At 38.1% G+C, this 14683-nt stretch overlaps 1 protein-coding gene across 13 annotated transcripts in view; it reads left to right on the forward strand.

Moving 5' to 3' along the window:
• ank1a (ankyrin 1, erythrocytic a) overlaps positions 1-14683 on the forward strand; it is an 81599-nt gene that overhangs the window by 35527 nt on the left and 31389 nt on the right. For 8 of the 13 annotated variants that reach the window (XM_036213551.1, XM_036213552.1, XM_036213555.1 and 5 more), the window contains 3 exons: positions 12058-12159; positions 14005-14025; positions 14188-14286. In XM_036213551.1, coding sequence (XP_036069444.1) covers positions 12058-12159; positions 14005-14025; positions 14188-14286 — 222 coding nt within the window. Of the gene's footprint in view, positions 1-5232; positions 6483-12057; positions 12160-13968; positions 14026-14187; positions 14287-14683 lie in introns of those variants that run through there. The other 5 variants (XM_024275170.2, XM_024275175.2, XM_036213553.1 and 2 more) reach the window with 4 other exon arrangements.

The raw sequence follows: 14683 nt of genomic DNA on the forward strand, positions 1-14683 counted from the left end.
TCGGAAAATCCAAGACTTTAAAATATATATAATGCATATATATTATACATGTAGCCTAATTATATTCCGTAGGTACTTCTCAAGTTTGAGGACTGCCTTGTTGCTAAAGATTATATTGTTGATACTGAGGGAAATATTACTGTAACAACTGAGTGTATGGCCGCCATATTTACAAATGGCCGCCATTTTGGATTTTCCTTGTGACTAATGTGCTTTTCTGAAAGAGGGGATCCTAAAGTACATCCATGCCAAATTTGGTGCTTGCACCACAAAATGCGTGATATGTCTGAAACATCAGCCCAACTGGCTCTGGTAACTGACAAGGTCCACAAACAATCAATGTGCAAAATTGCAGTGACAAAAATGGGCGAGACTATGAAGGTGAACCGCAATAGAGCGAGGGAACACTTAATAAGTTTATGGGGCTCCATTCAATAAAAACTTCCAAATGCAACAGTCGCCAATGTCTGTTCTCTATGATAAAAACTAGACTTTGAGGGTTTTTCATTTCTACTGTACTAATTAATCGTAATCCGTTCATTTAACGCTTAAGGCTATCAGGTTTTAAAGAGTTTATTTCAGGGTTGTTTAAACGCAAATTTGATTACAATTCATATGTGTAATCTCTACAATGGTGACTCAATTGTTCTGAGACACTTGTTTTATATTTGTGCAATGTAAATCTTAAGTAGCTCAAATATGAATGAATGTTTTTATATATAAAAAAAAAAAAACCTGCAAAAATGAATGTGCATGTATGCGTGCATGTGCATGTGTTCTTAAATGACTGCGCAGAATGCATGGTAAAGATGGAAGTATCTTCCAAAAGAGAGTGTTTATCAAACTTTAACAAAAACTGTAAAAGCCACCACTCCAATGAACAATTTTAAGATCTCAAGTGTATTTAAAACACTCTCCAATCTTTTAAAACATCTTGCTGCACAGTGAAGGCATCATTGGTGAATTGTTTGAAAATATAAAAATCTTTTTTTTAATAACTTTAAAGTGGAATCCTTATTTTTATCAGCCACAAAGAAATAACTGCTTCCATGAACTGATGAGGTTTATAGCACAGGAGTAACTAAACTTCCTCCATTTAAGTGAGATTATAGGAAGTGGTTAGTAATTCAAATGCAACGTTTTTTTCTTCGATTGAACAACAATGTTTTGGGTTAAAGACTGTAGACATAGGTATATTCAAATTTCAAATTATTTGATCACAGTTTTCTCTTTTATTGTTCATAGGAATGTCATTGAAAATATGAAAATCATTCTATTTAATAAAGTAAATTGTTGCCTTTCAACTGATGCTCTGCATCTTAAATTATCGTAGAAAAGGGTACTGGAATTCTAAAAGTTGCTTTGTGTGAAATAACAAAAAAAAAGGATTTTGACAAAGTCTTAACTTATACATTGGTATGTTGAAGAATAAAGTACAGTAAAAGTTTAAGGTATCTAAATTCATACCTCGGTGTATTGCATTACATTTTGTTAACGATGACTGATCAGAATTTCTCTAACATTTTTATCTGAATTATACTTCTGTGGTCATTATTCAGATCTTTTTTCAATTAAAAAATTAACTTATTTTATACTAACAACTAGTCTTAACCACTTTAAAGTTAGCGGTCGCTTCTTCACAGGGTCAGAGTGCATGATCTTATTCCGTTTGTAAATACTGCTGCCTGAAGCGTATGCCTGCACATGGAAAGTTTCTGCATAAGTTTGCTGGATGCGAATGATGTGCGTTGTGTGTCTGTGCTCGCCTCATTGGAGGTGAACGTGTGCGTGAAGTGAGTGGACCCAGGAGCATTTGTGAGTGTGGATATTTAAGTGTTTAAGGCTGCAATCAGTAGTCAGAGTAGTTCTTAAAAAGTTCTTAGACTGTACTCACCGTGATTGATTAGAGTGTCTTCTATAATTACTTGTAGGTAATATTTATTAAATAGTCAGTCTCGCATTAGCAGGGAGTGAAGCATCTGTCCCCTGAGATATTAATTGTTAAAGTAGGAAGCAGCATAGTGGATGCATCAACTGTATGCATTTGTTAATTGGTAGTCATGGTGGAGGATGCTACCCTACAACACCAGCAGAAGAAAGACAAGATCCTGTCCACACTTCCAGGGTTTTTCTGATTCGCCTAAATTACAGCTCAACGTTTATTGTAGTTATTGTTTGTCGTCTATGGATATAAGGCATTTGCCCTTCTTCATGCCCTACTCTGTACTTATTTTTATCCATCATCTTCTTCTTAGTGTTTATTCTGAATCAAGGCAAGAACAAATAAAAAGTTATAAAAGACCCACTCCAATGCAAATCATCTTTTTTGTGTTTTTAACATGTTCTGTATTAAATAATTTCCGGTTAAAACTGCATTTCTGATTATTTCTGAATTCAAATCATGTTGGATCAGAAAACTGGATGCTTGAAAATGCTTAGACTAATGACGTTGCTACGGAAATAGGGGTGCCAAAGTCTCCTCTCCCCTTGTGCGCACCATCGTCTGCTCATTATGATTATGATATGATTATGAGCGTTCTACACTTGTGCTGTAGTGAATTGGCTAATGTTAGCTTGAGGCTAAAAACTCACGCAAACAAATCTCTCAGCGACGAGGAGGGGGCGGGGTTGGTCTGCGCCAACAGTCCCGCCCACAAACCAGGCAAGAGCTACTGCCGCTGTGCATAAAATATGTTTAAAAAAACAGCAACAATTTTTTGGCTAAAAACAGCATAATCATAATACAAAAGTCCCTGGAAACAATTTTGCAATACAAGAAATTATGATTGGAGTGGGACTTTAAGAACACACAATCAGAGGAAACTTTGTTGCTTAACCCTGTCAGGGTAGGTGTTGCAGATTTGCAACAGCTAAATGCTAACAACCCATTACTACCCCATATGATCATTTTCCCCAAATGTCATATTTTTTCTGTTGCTAAAACCTAATTTGGCCCCGAGAATGTAGTGATCCCTTATCATAGCAAATGACATTAATTTTTTGTCATCACTTTTTTCCTATATTATAAATGCAATAATTTTTGAATTAATGGTTAAACATATACACATTTGTGGGAAAACATTTTTTTTTTTCTGGGATAATTCTGGAATATAAATTGAACTCGGGTAACATGTTTTACCTTAAATGGGATCATATAATTTCTTTCCCCCTCCCCATTTTTATTAATTTTTTTACCAATGCACTGTTTTAAAATGTTGTCCTAAATATCCCGAATCTCTGGGAATGTGACTGGATCAATAAAATGCTGGATGCTGTTAAAGAGAACAGAAAAATGGTGTCAGAAGTTAAGATGGGGACACCTGAGGGATTGTAATCAGTCATCTGCAAAAACCCAAATTTGAGTAAGGTCATGTAAGTGTGGCACAGTTCCACTCATAGGAGGGAGTATATCTCAAATTGTTGAAGACCAATCTGCATGTATCTTACTCACCCATCCATTCGTTAGAATGACCACCATAATTTTTAATCCTAAGCATAGATGTACACTGTGATTGATGGAGCCATGAGCTCCTCATCCTTTTGCAATTTGAATATGATCATTTCAAGACAGTAAATTAGTTCTGAATATTGAAGCAAGTCTTGACCTACTTCATCTCTGTGACTGATAACCAAACTGATTCAATCGTGGTTTCAAGCAAACCCAGATGTGTGGAAACAGATGCAACTTTTTCTATTAAATAATAGAGGCTGTGTTGTTTATGTGCTTTGATATTATGCACAAATGAGGGGAAAAAGAACAAGTGGTGAAGAGGATTCTCATCACAAGGATGCTATTTCCTGCCCCTCTCAAATCTCTTTACACTGGATTTTCATTTCTCTTTGTTTCCAACTTGTGAAGATAAATGGGAGCCCGGCCGTGCTCTGACGCACTGCTGCTGTAGTCCTCTATTGCCGTCATCTTTCTTCTTCTTCTCCCTCTTAACTGGTGTTTTTCTAACTCCCTGTTTTTCCTTTACAGGTCACTGTCTTTGTGGAGTGTGTACATGCATTCAGACACTTGTGTGCTTCTGCTTTTGCTACATAACATTAAATTTATCTGTAGAGTTAAGACATTTTTATATTAATCACTTCTGTAGTGGTTCAGAGAACAGGCCACCTCAGTGCAGCTCAGAAAGAGGAGCTGAAAATGTAGATAAGGCATTAAACATGTTTTTAAGGTGTGTATTTATGTTTCAAAGAGGTCTGTGTCGGCTGCAGCCATGGACACTTTTTGAAACTCTATCAAGCTATTGCTGCATTATGTTATTTAGAAATGAGAAAGATTTTAGGAAGCACACTCTTTAACTTAACTAGTTCTTAGTACCTGCTTATGTGCAAGTTTAAATGCAACTGTAAGATTGTTTTAGATCCTGAAAGAAAGTGATCAGATGATAATATATATCATATTATATGCATGTTATAAATGTTATAAATGTATTCAGAGAACACATGTGAACTGCAGGACATGGACCAGAACGTGCAGCACGCGTGGGTTTAGCCTTAGCCTTTTATTTAGCCTGACACAGGGTGCAGAGAGGGCACGTCTGTCTCAAACTTAAATCAACCCTGACACAAAAAATGAGGATTTACTTGATTATAGCATGAAAATGGACAGAACAGCTAACTCTGATGTTAGATAAATGTTCTGGTTTCTTAAGAAAATATAGAAAAATGTAAAGATAAATTCCAGATTCACAGTTTTTTTATTCTTCCTATGAAGTATGTCAAGTCTAATAATGAAAATTGTTTAAATGTGAAATATATTTTTGCTTTTGTTGTATGATCATTCATTCATCATTACAAAATAAAACTGTTAGTTTGGTTTTAACTCATTAAGAAGTTATATGTTAGGGGTCATGTATAATGTAATACTAAGAGTAAACTTTGGAGAGCTGTCAAACTTTTGTTTTTGAAAGAAATGCATTGGGGTTTGGTACCAATTACCATAGTAACGGAGAAAAAGCGGAAAAGTCTGGCTTTTTTTTTACTGCCATTTAAGGTTGTGAAAGAGTCTTTGTTAACCCATTTTTTGGAGCCTAATTTTGAACTGTTACTGAAAACCAAATGTTTAAACACTTAAGCACAAATTTCAACCAGTTTTTCAGAAAATCTGGAAATATCTATCATGAAATGGTAGCTTTTCTCAAATCATAGTCCCTTAAAGTCTCATAAAAAAGTGGAATTTACAATGTTTAACCCTTTCAAAATAAAACTCGGATTACATTCTTTTCTGAAGGTTTGCAATTGGCTGAACAGGGTTGCTCTCCTCAGAATAGTCCGGATTATGTTTATGCTATTGATTGAGTTTGTTTTCTTTAAAGGCCACGGGATCATTTGTCATGTCTTCGTGGGCATTAGTGTCTGTCGTCTGTCCTCATTTTTCTCACTGGAGCTTTCGTCACCATCTAAACTGGATTCTGTGGACAGGACTGGGCTCCCACGTGATATTTTCGCCGAGGTCACGGTCCAGTGGTACTGACTAGTGTATAGCTTTTGCCGTGCACCCTCCTTCCTTCCCTGCTCCGAGTAGCATTTATCTCTCTGCGTGGTTTTGGCAGCGATGTGCTTTTCCCAGCGTTCAGCCAGGAGAGGCAGAGAGGAGGGGAGCGGGGCCCTTTCAAGTGAGGAATGACGGACGCTTTATTAAAAGAGGCAGGGCCTTTTGAGAGGCTGGCCCCTCCATGCTAGCCCCCCCCCATACCCCATGTGTCTGGCCCCATTGTCACTGGGCGGTGGCAGCCCCCCCCCACCATCCCCTTCTCTCACACACCCACACACCACCTCCACCGGGCGCTTTGTCACTGTAAGTCACCTCACAATCTGAAGAGACCCACTTTTAAAAAAAACACACCGATTTGCCACAGTAACTCTTTACCATTCTGGTACTGCTGGGTCTGTGGGAGGAGGAAAAAACCAGAAAGAAACGAAATTGTCTGCCTGTCACAAAATATACAGCAGACGCACAGATGGGCGTGACGTTCAGCCAGAAGGGACAGGAGAAAGAAGGAGAAATGAGGGTTACTAGGAATGGAGAGAAGCAGCAAAAGTGAACATTAAGAAAAATCTGAAGATGAGCAACAGGCGGGAAGATTCAAAGCAGATAATAACAACGAGAAGAACCAGAAAAGTTGCCTCAAGTTGCACCAGGATGTGGTCAGGAACCCCGCCGGGACAGTGCGGGGTGCCCGTTTGTTTTTAGCTGTGTGTGAAATGTGTGTCTTTAGATACAGGCAGCATTCCTCCAGAGATAAACCCATGGGCCCCCATCCACCGAGCCCCCACCCTCCTCAGGCGCTCCCCCCCTACCCAGCTTACTCAAGTGTGCGAGTCCGAGCCGTGCGTGTGTGTGTTTATGGTGGTTGGGGTCTGCTTGCCCTGCACCGTAGCACTTGCAGGGGGCAACAGAAAAGAGAAACACAAAACATAAGAAAGGGAGAACGGACGGGCCGGCAGGCATGCCAGTCAAGACCGTCACTTTTGGAGTAAGTAACTTTCTTCCTGCTGCTGCAGCCTGACTGCACAGTCGTCCTGTCACTTTCTATATACTTTGTCCTGATTCATTTCTTTTTACTTCTCGTCATATTGGTCGTTTAGTCCAGTTTTAACCTCTGATGCACCTGCCATCTTCATTCATGGGAATTACAGTTTGATTTATTTTACATTTAGAGCTGCATATGACATATTCATCTACAATCATGTTTTTTTTTTATAAATTCTGTTTTCATCACGTGTTTGTTGAAACTCTTCTGGAGATTGCTTCCTGACTTTCTCGACTTGTTCTTACTCTTGATCCTGACTTTGATCTTCAGGTTGTGTATTTGGCTGTAAAATGCACAGATGAAAGTTGTGTGATTAATGGCACAAAGATGAACTTTACTTGAAGATCTAATGAGGAGATAGTGTTAGAAAATGCAGCTCGCCTTTGGCAGATCCTCCCACAGCAGCTTCAGAGTGAGTCTCGGTTGCTAGGGAGGATCTCTGAGAGTTGTGGTGCATGTGAGCGGATAATAAACAAGGAGATGTCTATCACGATGTAGTTCAGTCCTTAATCTCATTTTGCCTTCATTTGTTTCTCTGTTTGAAAACCACCATGGAGGATGTTAGACAGAAGTAGCAAGTAAATGAGAGGTCAATAATCTTATTAGTAGATCAGTTAATCAGTCTTAAATTAACATTGGTTTACATGTTCATATGCTGTCTCTACAAAGTTGTAGTCGGGAATCAGAAGAGATGTTTTGCTACTGATGGTGATGTAACTCACCAAAATGATCTAATGATAAGTCAATGTGTTCAAGAGGATCTACAAGTTCTCCTGTTTGAAAGGATTCATTGTTATTTCATTACATTTATTGATTTATATGAAAAGTAAATGGAACTTTGGTTGTGAAAGAACAGACGTGCTGGTCAGATTGTAGGATGTTTTGTCTTGGATGTCAGTCGTTCTTCTCCAGGGATGAACTGAATGACAGATAGAGGAAGGTAAAAATAAAAAACGGGAATTAGGATTAAGTCGTACTCTCTGCATTAAAAAAATGCAGTAATGCATGCTGGAATTACTGCCTTCTTTTTTCATTTGAAAAAAAAAGATGTTTTAATTAAATGGAAATTATTTTTTCATTAAAAATCTTAAAAAAAAAAAAAAGAAAATATAAAGCAAAACAGAATGAATGTTATTATCATGGATAGTCTTTCTTAGGATGGATGAAAAAGAAAAGGCCAAAAACTTTAAATATGATGGGGAAGTTTGGGTTTAAAAAACATGAATGACTTCTAAAGTAGTTCTAGAATGGCCTACAAATTCTTAAAAACGTAACAATTAGTTGACTCTTTGAATGACTTTATTCAGAAAAGTTAGGAAAAAACCTCTTAAAAACATGTCTTCACTGTTGTCTGTATCCTAACTATTTAAAAAAATGTTTAAGTTTATTTTTCTAGTATCTTGACTGGATTAAAATGGACTATTTTTATAATAAGTTTTAACATTTATGAAAAACAAAAACATATACATCTGAATTTTTTGAAAAATGTACATTTTGATCGTTAATCAATCTTTTATATTAATCTGAAGGACGGTTAATATCTTACCTCAAATTTGCAGTGATTTTTCATTTTACTGCTGTACTTTAATTTTACAGAGTTTTGATCAAAGCTGCACAATAACTCAACAAAAGCTTCCCCATCTTCATCTGTCCAGATGGTTTCATATTGAATACAGACCATTGTGTAGCCGTGCAGTGAAGCACAGGATGTTTACCATGAGTTGATCCTATTCTTATAGATCTCGAATGCTTTTGCTTTATGGCTCAGACCCTCTCAGTCTTCCTCAAAAGACCTCAACAGCCGTGACCATGGGAACCATGACAATCTCATCTACAGGAGGAGATTCTTTACTTGTAAAGGGACAATCCGTGTGCAGGGCTGGGACAGACAGCAAAGTGGGGGTGGTTGAGAGTTCGAAGAGTAAATACTACAAGCGAGACAATGCAGTTGAGCAAAAGCAGGGAATGTCAGCAAACATGCAGACAGCTGGACAGGCAGAAGCAGAGATACTGTTGCTGCACCAGCTTCATCTAAGAGCTCCTCTCACTGTAAATGTACTGTACATCCTGCTGGTGTCATCCTGAAAGACTCTGCATCCTCTAAGCCTTCTGCTGTCTCGACTTCTTCAAGGAGCAAGATGGATGGAGGCAGAAATCAGGCTTAGCAAATAAGAAAAAAAAAGTTTTTGTATAAACACAAGTCAGCAGAAAAGCTCCTACAGCACTCTGCAGGAATTAACATATTCAGTCAGTAGGCCCTTCTAGAAGGGTAAATTTAATATATAACGAATTAAATTAGGTTGATTTATTGCTGCTTCAGACTTTAATTGTTATTGACAATATAGTTGAATATACTTTAATGTAAAATTGGAAGAAATAAGAAGTTAAGTATATTTCAACATATAAAAAATGTACTGGAGAGCAGACTGAAAGCTGAAACTTAAATTATTGAGGATTTGCACCTGTGCCATTGCTGGCTCTGCAAACTCAAGTTTGTTTCATGGACGTCTGCATGTAAATTTTAAATTTCACAACTCGTTTGACATTCAGTGTAGATGCACCAGGATTTACTTCCTGACTGCTCTAACAAGAAGCTTTGGGGGTTTCATTTCCTTTAGTGATGAAACTTGATCAGAGTTTGACAGAATAAAAATGACGTGAATCAAACTGACAGGAGAACAGTCTCTGGATGTCAGGCTTCTGAAGATTAAAAAAAAATTATATGGCTTGAAAAAAAAACTTTTTTTGGATTTCCGATAAATATGGATTTTAAACTTTTTTATTGATTCATAGTCATTGTAAAATATAAAATACTAAAAAAAAAAATGTCGTCTCATATATAAACAGAGCAAACATCCATCCCAGCATAATGACAACTGGTAAAGTAGTGATGAACAGTTATAATCAGCACAACGTATTTGCACTTTTTTTATATTTAAGACAATATTTCTATTTTTTCTGTATAAATATAAGTATATTTTAACTGATTCAAGCAAAAATAAACATAGAAAGCATGTTTATAGTATAAGGGACTAAATATTGTGCTGCAGCTCAGGTTGCGTATTTAAACCATTTTTTAGTTTATATTGTTGTATTAATCATAGCCGGGTTACAGGCCAGTCTAGGACATCAAATATTAATATGAGTTTACATAATCTGCAAAAAATACTATTATAAACTTGAAACTCTGAGTATTAGCCCTGCATTTATTTGCCTCTCATTCTTTAGCAACTGATTCTGAGTTGTCGACTATTCTTCCAGTGCGGTTATCCAAGCACAGAGTTTGGATCCATTCTTTGTGAACTAACTCAAACATTTTGTAAAGAATTTCTATCATTGCATTCCCCTAGTGAGGTGATGTCATCTGGTCTGCTGTAGCACCAGTGAAGGAGGTGAAGACAGGAAATAGATCAAAAGAAGTCAAATGCTGATATAGGAATAATTTGACTGTGATCAACTATGTGTTTTCTTTTTTTATTTGTCTGAAGAGAGTCAATAATAGAAAATGTCTTATTTTTTTAAGTTTTAACGATGGTCTAACTTAATATGAGGGTGAAATTTGTTCACTTTCTCTGAAAATAACAATGGTCTGTTCTCAAGTCCTACCAGCAGTTCATGTTTTGAGTCCGCTGAGTAAGCGTTTTATAAATGTGTCCTGCACCTGTTTATGTCAGAGCTGGAGGATGGGTGGAGTTCCCCGGCATCCTTATCTCACAACACCACACGTTCATTTCTTGACGCAAGCCCATAATCACACAAACATGGAGCGGATGAAAATGCAGAAGTGTGCACCAGGGAAGCCTCATGGTGCTGACAAATCGCTCCTGGGGAGGTTTTTGTACGTTTATATGTTTATTACATGGAGGCTACAGCCGTGTTACCATGCTACCGTGTGCTGTGAGAACACGTGTGTTATGCTAGCCGTGGGCTTTTCGCATCGACTGTGAGGGGATATGTTGCATCACAGAAATGGAGTCTGCACTCCTGTCTATCAGCCATCCTCATTGGATTTATAGTGTTTTATTGTATTAAAAAAAATCCTTTATTTTAAATGTTTTTACAAGATAAGAAGCAAAATTCAAGTGTTTTGCTGCTCAAAAAGGAGGAAGTTTAGCCTCTTGATATTGAAAGTTTATTAGTGGAGAAAAAAAGTTCCCAAGAAGTGTGAAAACTTCCACAGACATCTCTCTATTGGTTACACAAAGTTTCAAGTGTTTTAATCAGTTATTTTAAAGCTTTCTGTCTTATTGCTTTTATTTTATAGGAATGACAAATTTTTTTGTGAAAGTCAACTATTTAGCTCAATAAAAAAATGATCAAAAGATGATCCTGCAGCAACAAAGAACTCAAAGTACTGTATTTTTAGGAAACACTTCATCCTCTTAGAGTCATGTGGAACAGCCTGAACAAGTTTCAGGAGGAACAGACTGCAAGGTGCTTGTTTTTTCTTCCCACAATCTGCTGTTAACATTTTAAGTTTTCTGTTTTGTTTTTTTTTTTTGTTTTTTTTGGCCATTGCAGCTTTTTCTATAAGTGACTCTATGCACAGCCCTGTGTCACTATAGTGTCATGCTGAGGGTGTGTTGTGTCATTTGTTGCTAAGAGTCTCCTTCAGGCATGTGAGTCCTTTCTCTCCTCAACCAAGACCGTTCCCTCTCTGTCAAAAGGGGACCAGCAACCCTTTCAATAACATGGTCAATACCGCCTAAAGCACTGCTATTTTCCTCACTGCAGAAAATGAAGGCTCTGTACTGTGGATGAATCTGAGTTCTGGATATGTGTGCAGAAAGCACACAATGTAGGTGTGTTTGTTTTTCCCGAGCAGCACGTTGAGGTGTCTGGATAGACGGACGGGGGCTGATACTGGGAGGGGCTGATCACAGCCACTGAGGAGATTATGTAAATGAAAAGGTGGAGGTTTTGCCGCAGTTCTGTTCTTCCCCGTGGTTCTCCCTCAGCTGCTCGTTGATTCTTCTCCTCATCTCTCCCCTCCTCTCCCTCCTGGTGCCGCATGAGTGATCCTGTTTCAGCTGCACTCCTGCCTGCCTGCCTGCCTGGCTGGCTGGCTGGGAGAGGCACGAAGCCCTCCGACCCAAACAAAACACAGACAAAAACACTGGACATGCCATAAGCCAGCCTGTGAGCCGTCCATCCTTCCTTCTCTGTCACTGAAACGCAGAATTTCTAATACAACAATAGCAATTTCTAAGTGCTCAACTTGATAGATTTGTATACATATTTTCAGAAATTGACCCCCCCTCCCCTAATATCTGCACACCTGTGGAAGCAGACTAATCAGCACCGATGCTCAAAAATGTAAAGGGAGGAGTAAATGATTGGAAAGCTGATGGACAAGTGTAATCCCGATACCACTGCCTTTTCTATAAACTCCTATCTGTGCAAAAGTAGTAACCAAATACTCACCTGTCCATTTCCCCCTCTGTTCCTTCTTATGTCTCTCACTGGTTTCTATTCCTTCCATATCCCTCCTTTCTTCCTTCTCCGTTTTCATTTGTAGGCAGATGCTGGCAATAGTTTTCTTCGAGCAGCCCGATCCGGCAACCTGGACAAGGCCCTGGAGCACATCAAGAATGGCATTGATATTAACACGGCCAATCAGGTGAGGGCGCACCGTACCTGGAATGTGATCTGCAAACTCGTCTAGTCTTTCAGTGTTACTGAATACACCTGAGTTTGTAGCTTTAATAAGAGTTCCTGCTTATTGCAGACATTTATTTTAGTCATTGACAACATTTTAGCCTTTTCTGGTCCTTTTAACTTAATATTTACCACATTTTGGAAAGTAGATAAAACTTCTGTATTTTAGGACAAACAACAGCTGAATGAAATTGTTTTTTCTGATTAGCTTTTTATTGAAACTCACCTGCAGTTCTTGAGTCTATCCATAGGTTTTCATTGAGCTGTCATGCAGCATTTACTGCCGAATTTTGGTCATAAAACGGTGCACTTACCGGCTTCTAAAGGTTCTCTCAGCCGACCATTAGCTATTATTATGTGGACGTTCTTGAATCCTTACTTCAGCAGGCTTCTGCTAAGACGCATCATTTATGTCTATTAAGAGATGCATTCATTTTAAGATGTTAAAGTCTTGCTGCTTTATATTCTACAACATCTTCCCAAAATTCTCAATATTGATAAAATAAGCCAGCAAATCGTTTTTTTGTGGATTTTCCATGAGGAGTAAAAAAAAGATGAGAGGATAACATACTTTATAAGAGAGCAACAACTGCAAGATGATCTTTTGTTTCGGAAAACAACATATTTGTGTTTATATTTGTCATTTTTACTGTGCATAGTTCTGCATTGTGTGCATGTTTGCCTGGCATTTGCATGCTCACTTACACTGGACTGAAGGTGACACATTGTCTCAATAGACTGTAATGAATGGATCTGGGGTTATCCATCGCTCCTTTGTCCAGATTTACTTTGACTGTTGTACTTAAGTTATCCAGGAAGGGGTACCATCAATGGGCTAAAGCTGCTCCCCTCAGGGTCCTGAAACATGGCCAGATTCCTGGATGTATGCATGAGACTCTTCTCATTAATCTAACTTAGTCATCCCATTTATGGTCCAACACTGTCCTCAACATTTTCTAATTGTTGCTGGTAAATCTTCTGTCAGGATTTCTATGAAGCCCATTCACAAAGCCCACAACAGATCCATGTGCAGCACAGAGTTCTTTGTGGAAAGTGACTCTGCAGGCACACTGCTGCTTAGAACGGCTTGGACAATGATGAAGGGAGACACCTCATGGATTCAAGATATTATTACATGCAAAAAAAAAAGATTAGAATTTAGTTTTGTTATTCACCATGCAGTCATGCAATATTTGGTGCATCTTATGATAAAAGGATGATCTACTTTGCGCAACTTGCACATAACAATGAACAGTTTTTCAATATAAATATAACAGTTTAGTTGTTTTTGTGTTAGTTTAAAGCCTAATAATCTAATCTGAGCTGGGTTTATAAACACAACTCTCTTCATATATGTCGTAACATTCATTTATTTATATCATAGAGAGACTTAAACCTTCGGGTTAAATCTACCTCTGATTTACCAGCCCACCGCCTTGCTCCCCTCCTCTCCAGTCTTTCTCACCTGTTTCCTCAGTTTATCAACATTTACATCCACTGTTGGGTTTTCTGTCCCCGTGATGGTATGCTGTGGTCTCCCCCCAACTCAGAGGAATAATATCAGTGGTGTGGGAAAGGTCCAACCTCACATGTCCTGTGCAGCTGAAGGAAGGCTGTGTGAGGTCAGACCTATCCCACACGGCTCGTATTCTTCCCAGCCCTGAGACCAGTGGCCTGCCATCCCCCTCCCGCCCTCCTCTTTCTCCACCTTCTCCTCTTATCAACACCAAACAAACGAGGAAAAGTCCCATCTTTATTTTCATTTCTTCAGGCATTTTGTTGTTGATGTGTCCTGTGATTCTGACAGCACTGCATGCATGGTCCTGCTGTAAGTATTTGGCTGCTGTTGTTGGTGTGTTCTTCACTGTGGTGTTAACAGCAGTTGTTTTTCATGGCACGGTTTTAACACAACAGATGTGGGTTTTCTAATCTGGGCCCAAAGTGTTGGTAAGATCGGTCCGTATGAGGTTTGTTCTCTTCTCTCACTCAGAACGGGCTCAATGCATTGCATCTGGCCTCCAAAGAGGGCCATGTCAAAATGGTGCTGGAGCTGCTTCACAATGGAATCGTACTTGAGACCACAACAAAGGTAAAACATCCTGCCTAAAAATAACCCACCAAGAAGCAACAAAAGGTGTGCAAGTTATTCGGATCACATTTTTATAAGTGTTGCTATTGAGAAATCAAAACAGATTGTGGATCAATCAGATGATTCAATTTTGAATTGATAGATTAATTAAAGTAATTTAGAAAAGGGAAAAAGTGATCTAAAATAGCTATTTTAATTGATATTTCATAAAAATTTTATGATTATGTAATGTTACTACTGATAAAAAATTCTTGTTTTTTTAGAAACAAATAGAATATTTTTCTTAACAAAGTTAATTGAACTTGTAAGTAAAATGTTGATTAAATTAAGTTTTTCCAGATGGCTAATGGATGTGCATATGCACCTAAAAACAAAACAAAAAAAGTAATAAATCTAA

This window comes from Oryzias melastigma, linkage group LG9 (genome assembly GCF_002922805.2).
Source record: "Oryzias melastigma strain HK-1 linkage group LG9, ASM292280v2, whole genome shotgun sequence".
Lineage (NCBI taxonomy): Eukaryota > Metazoa > Chordata > Actinopteri > Beloniformes > Adrianichthyidae > Oryzias > Oryzias melastigma.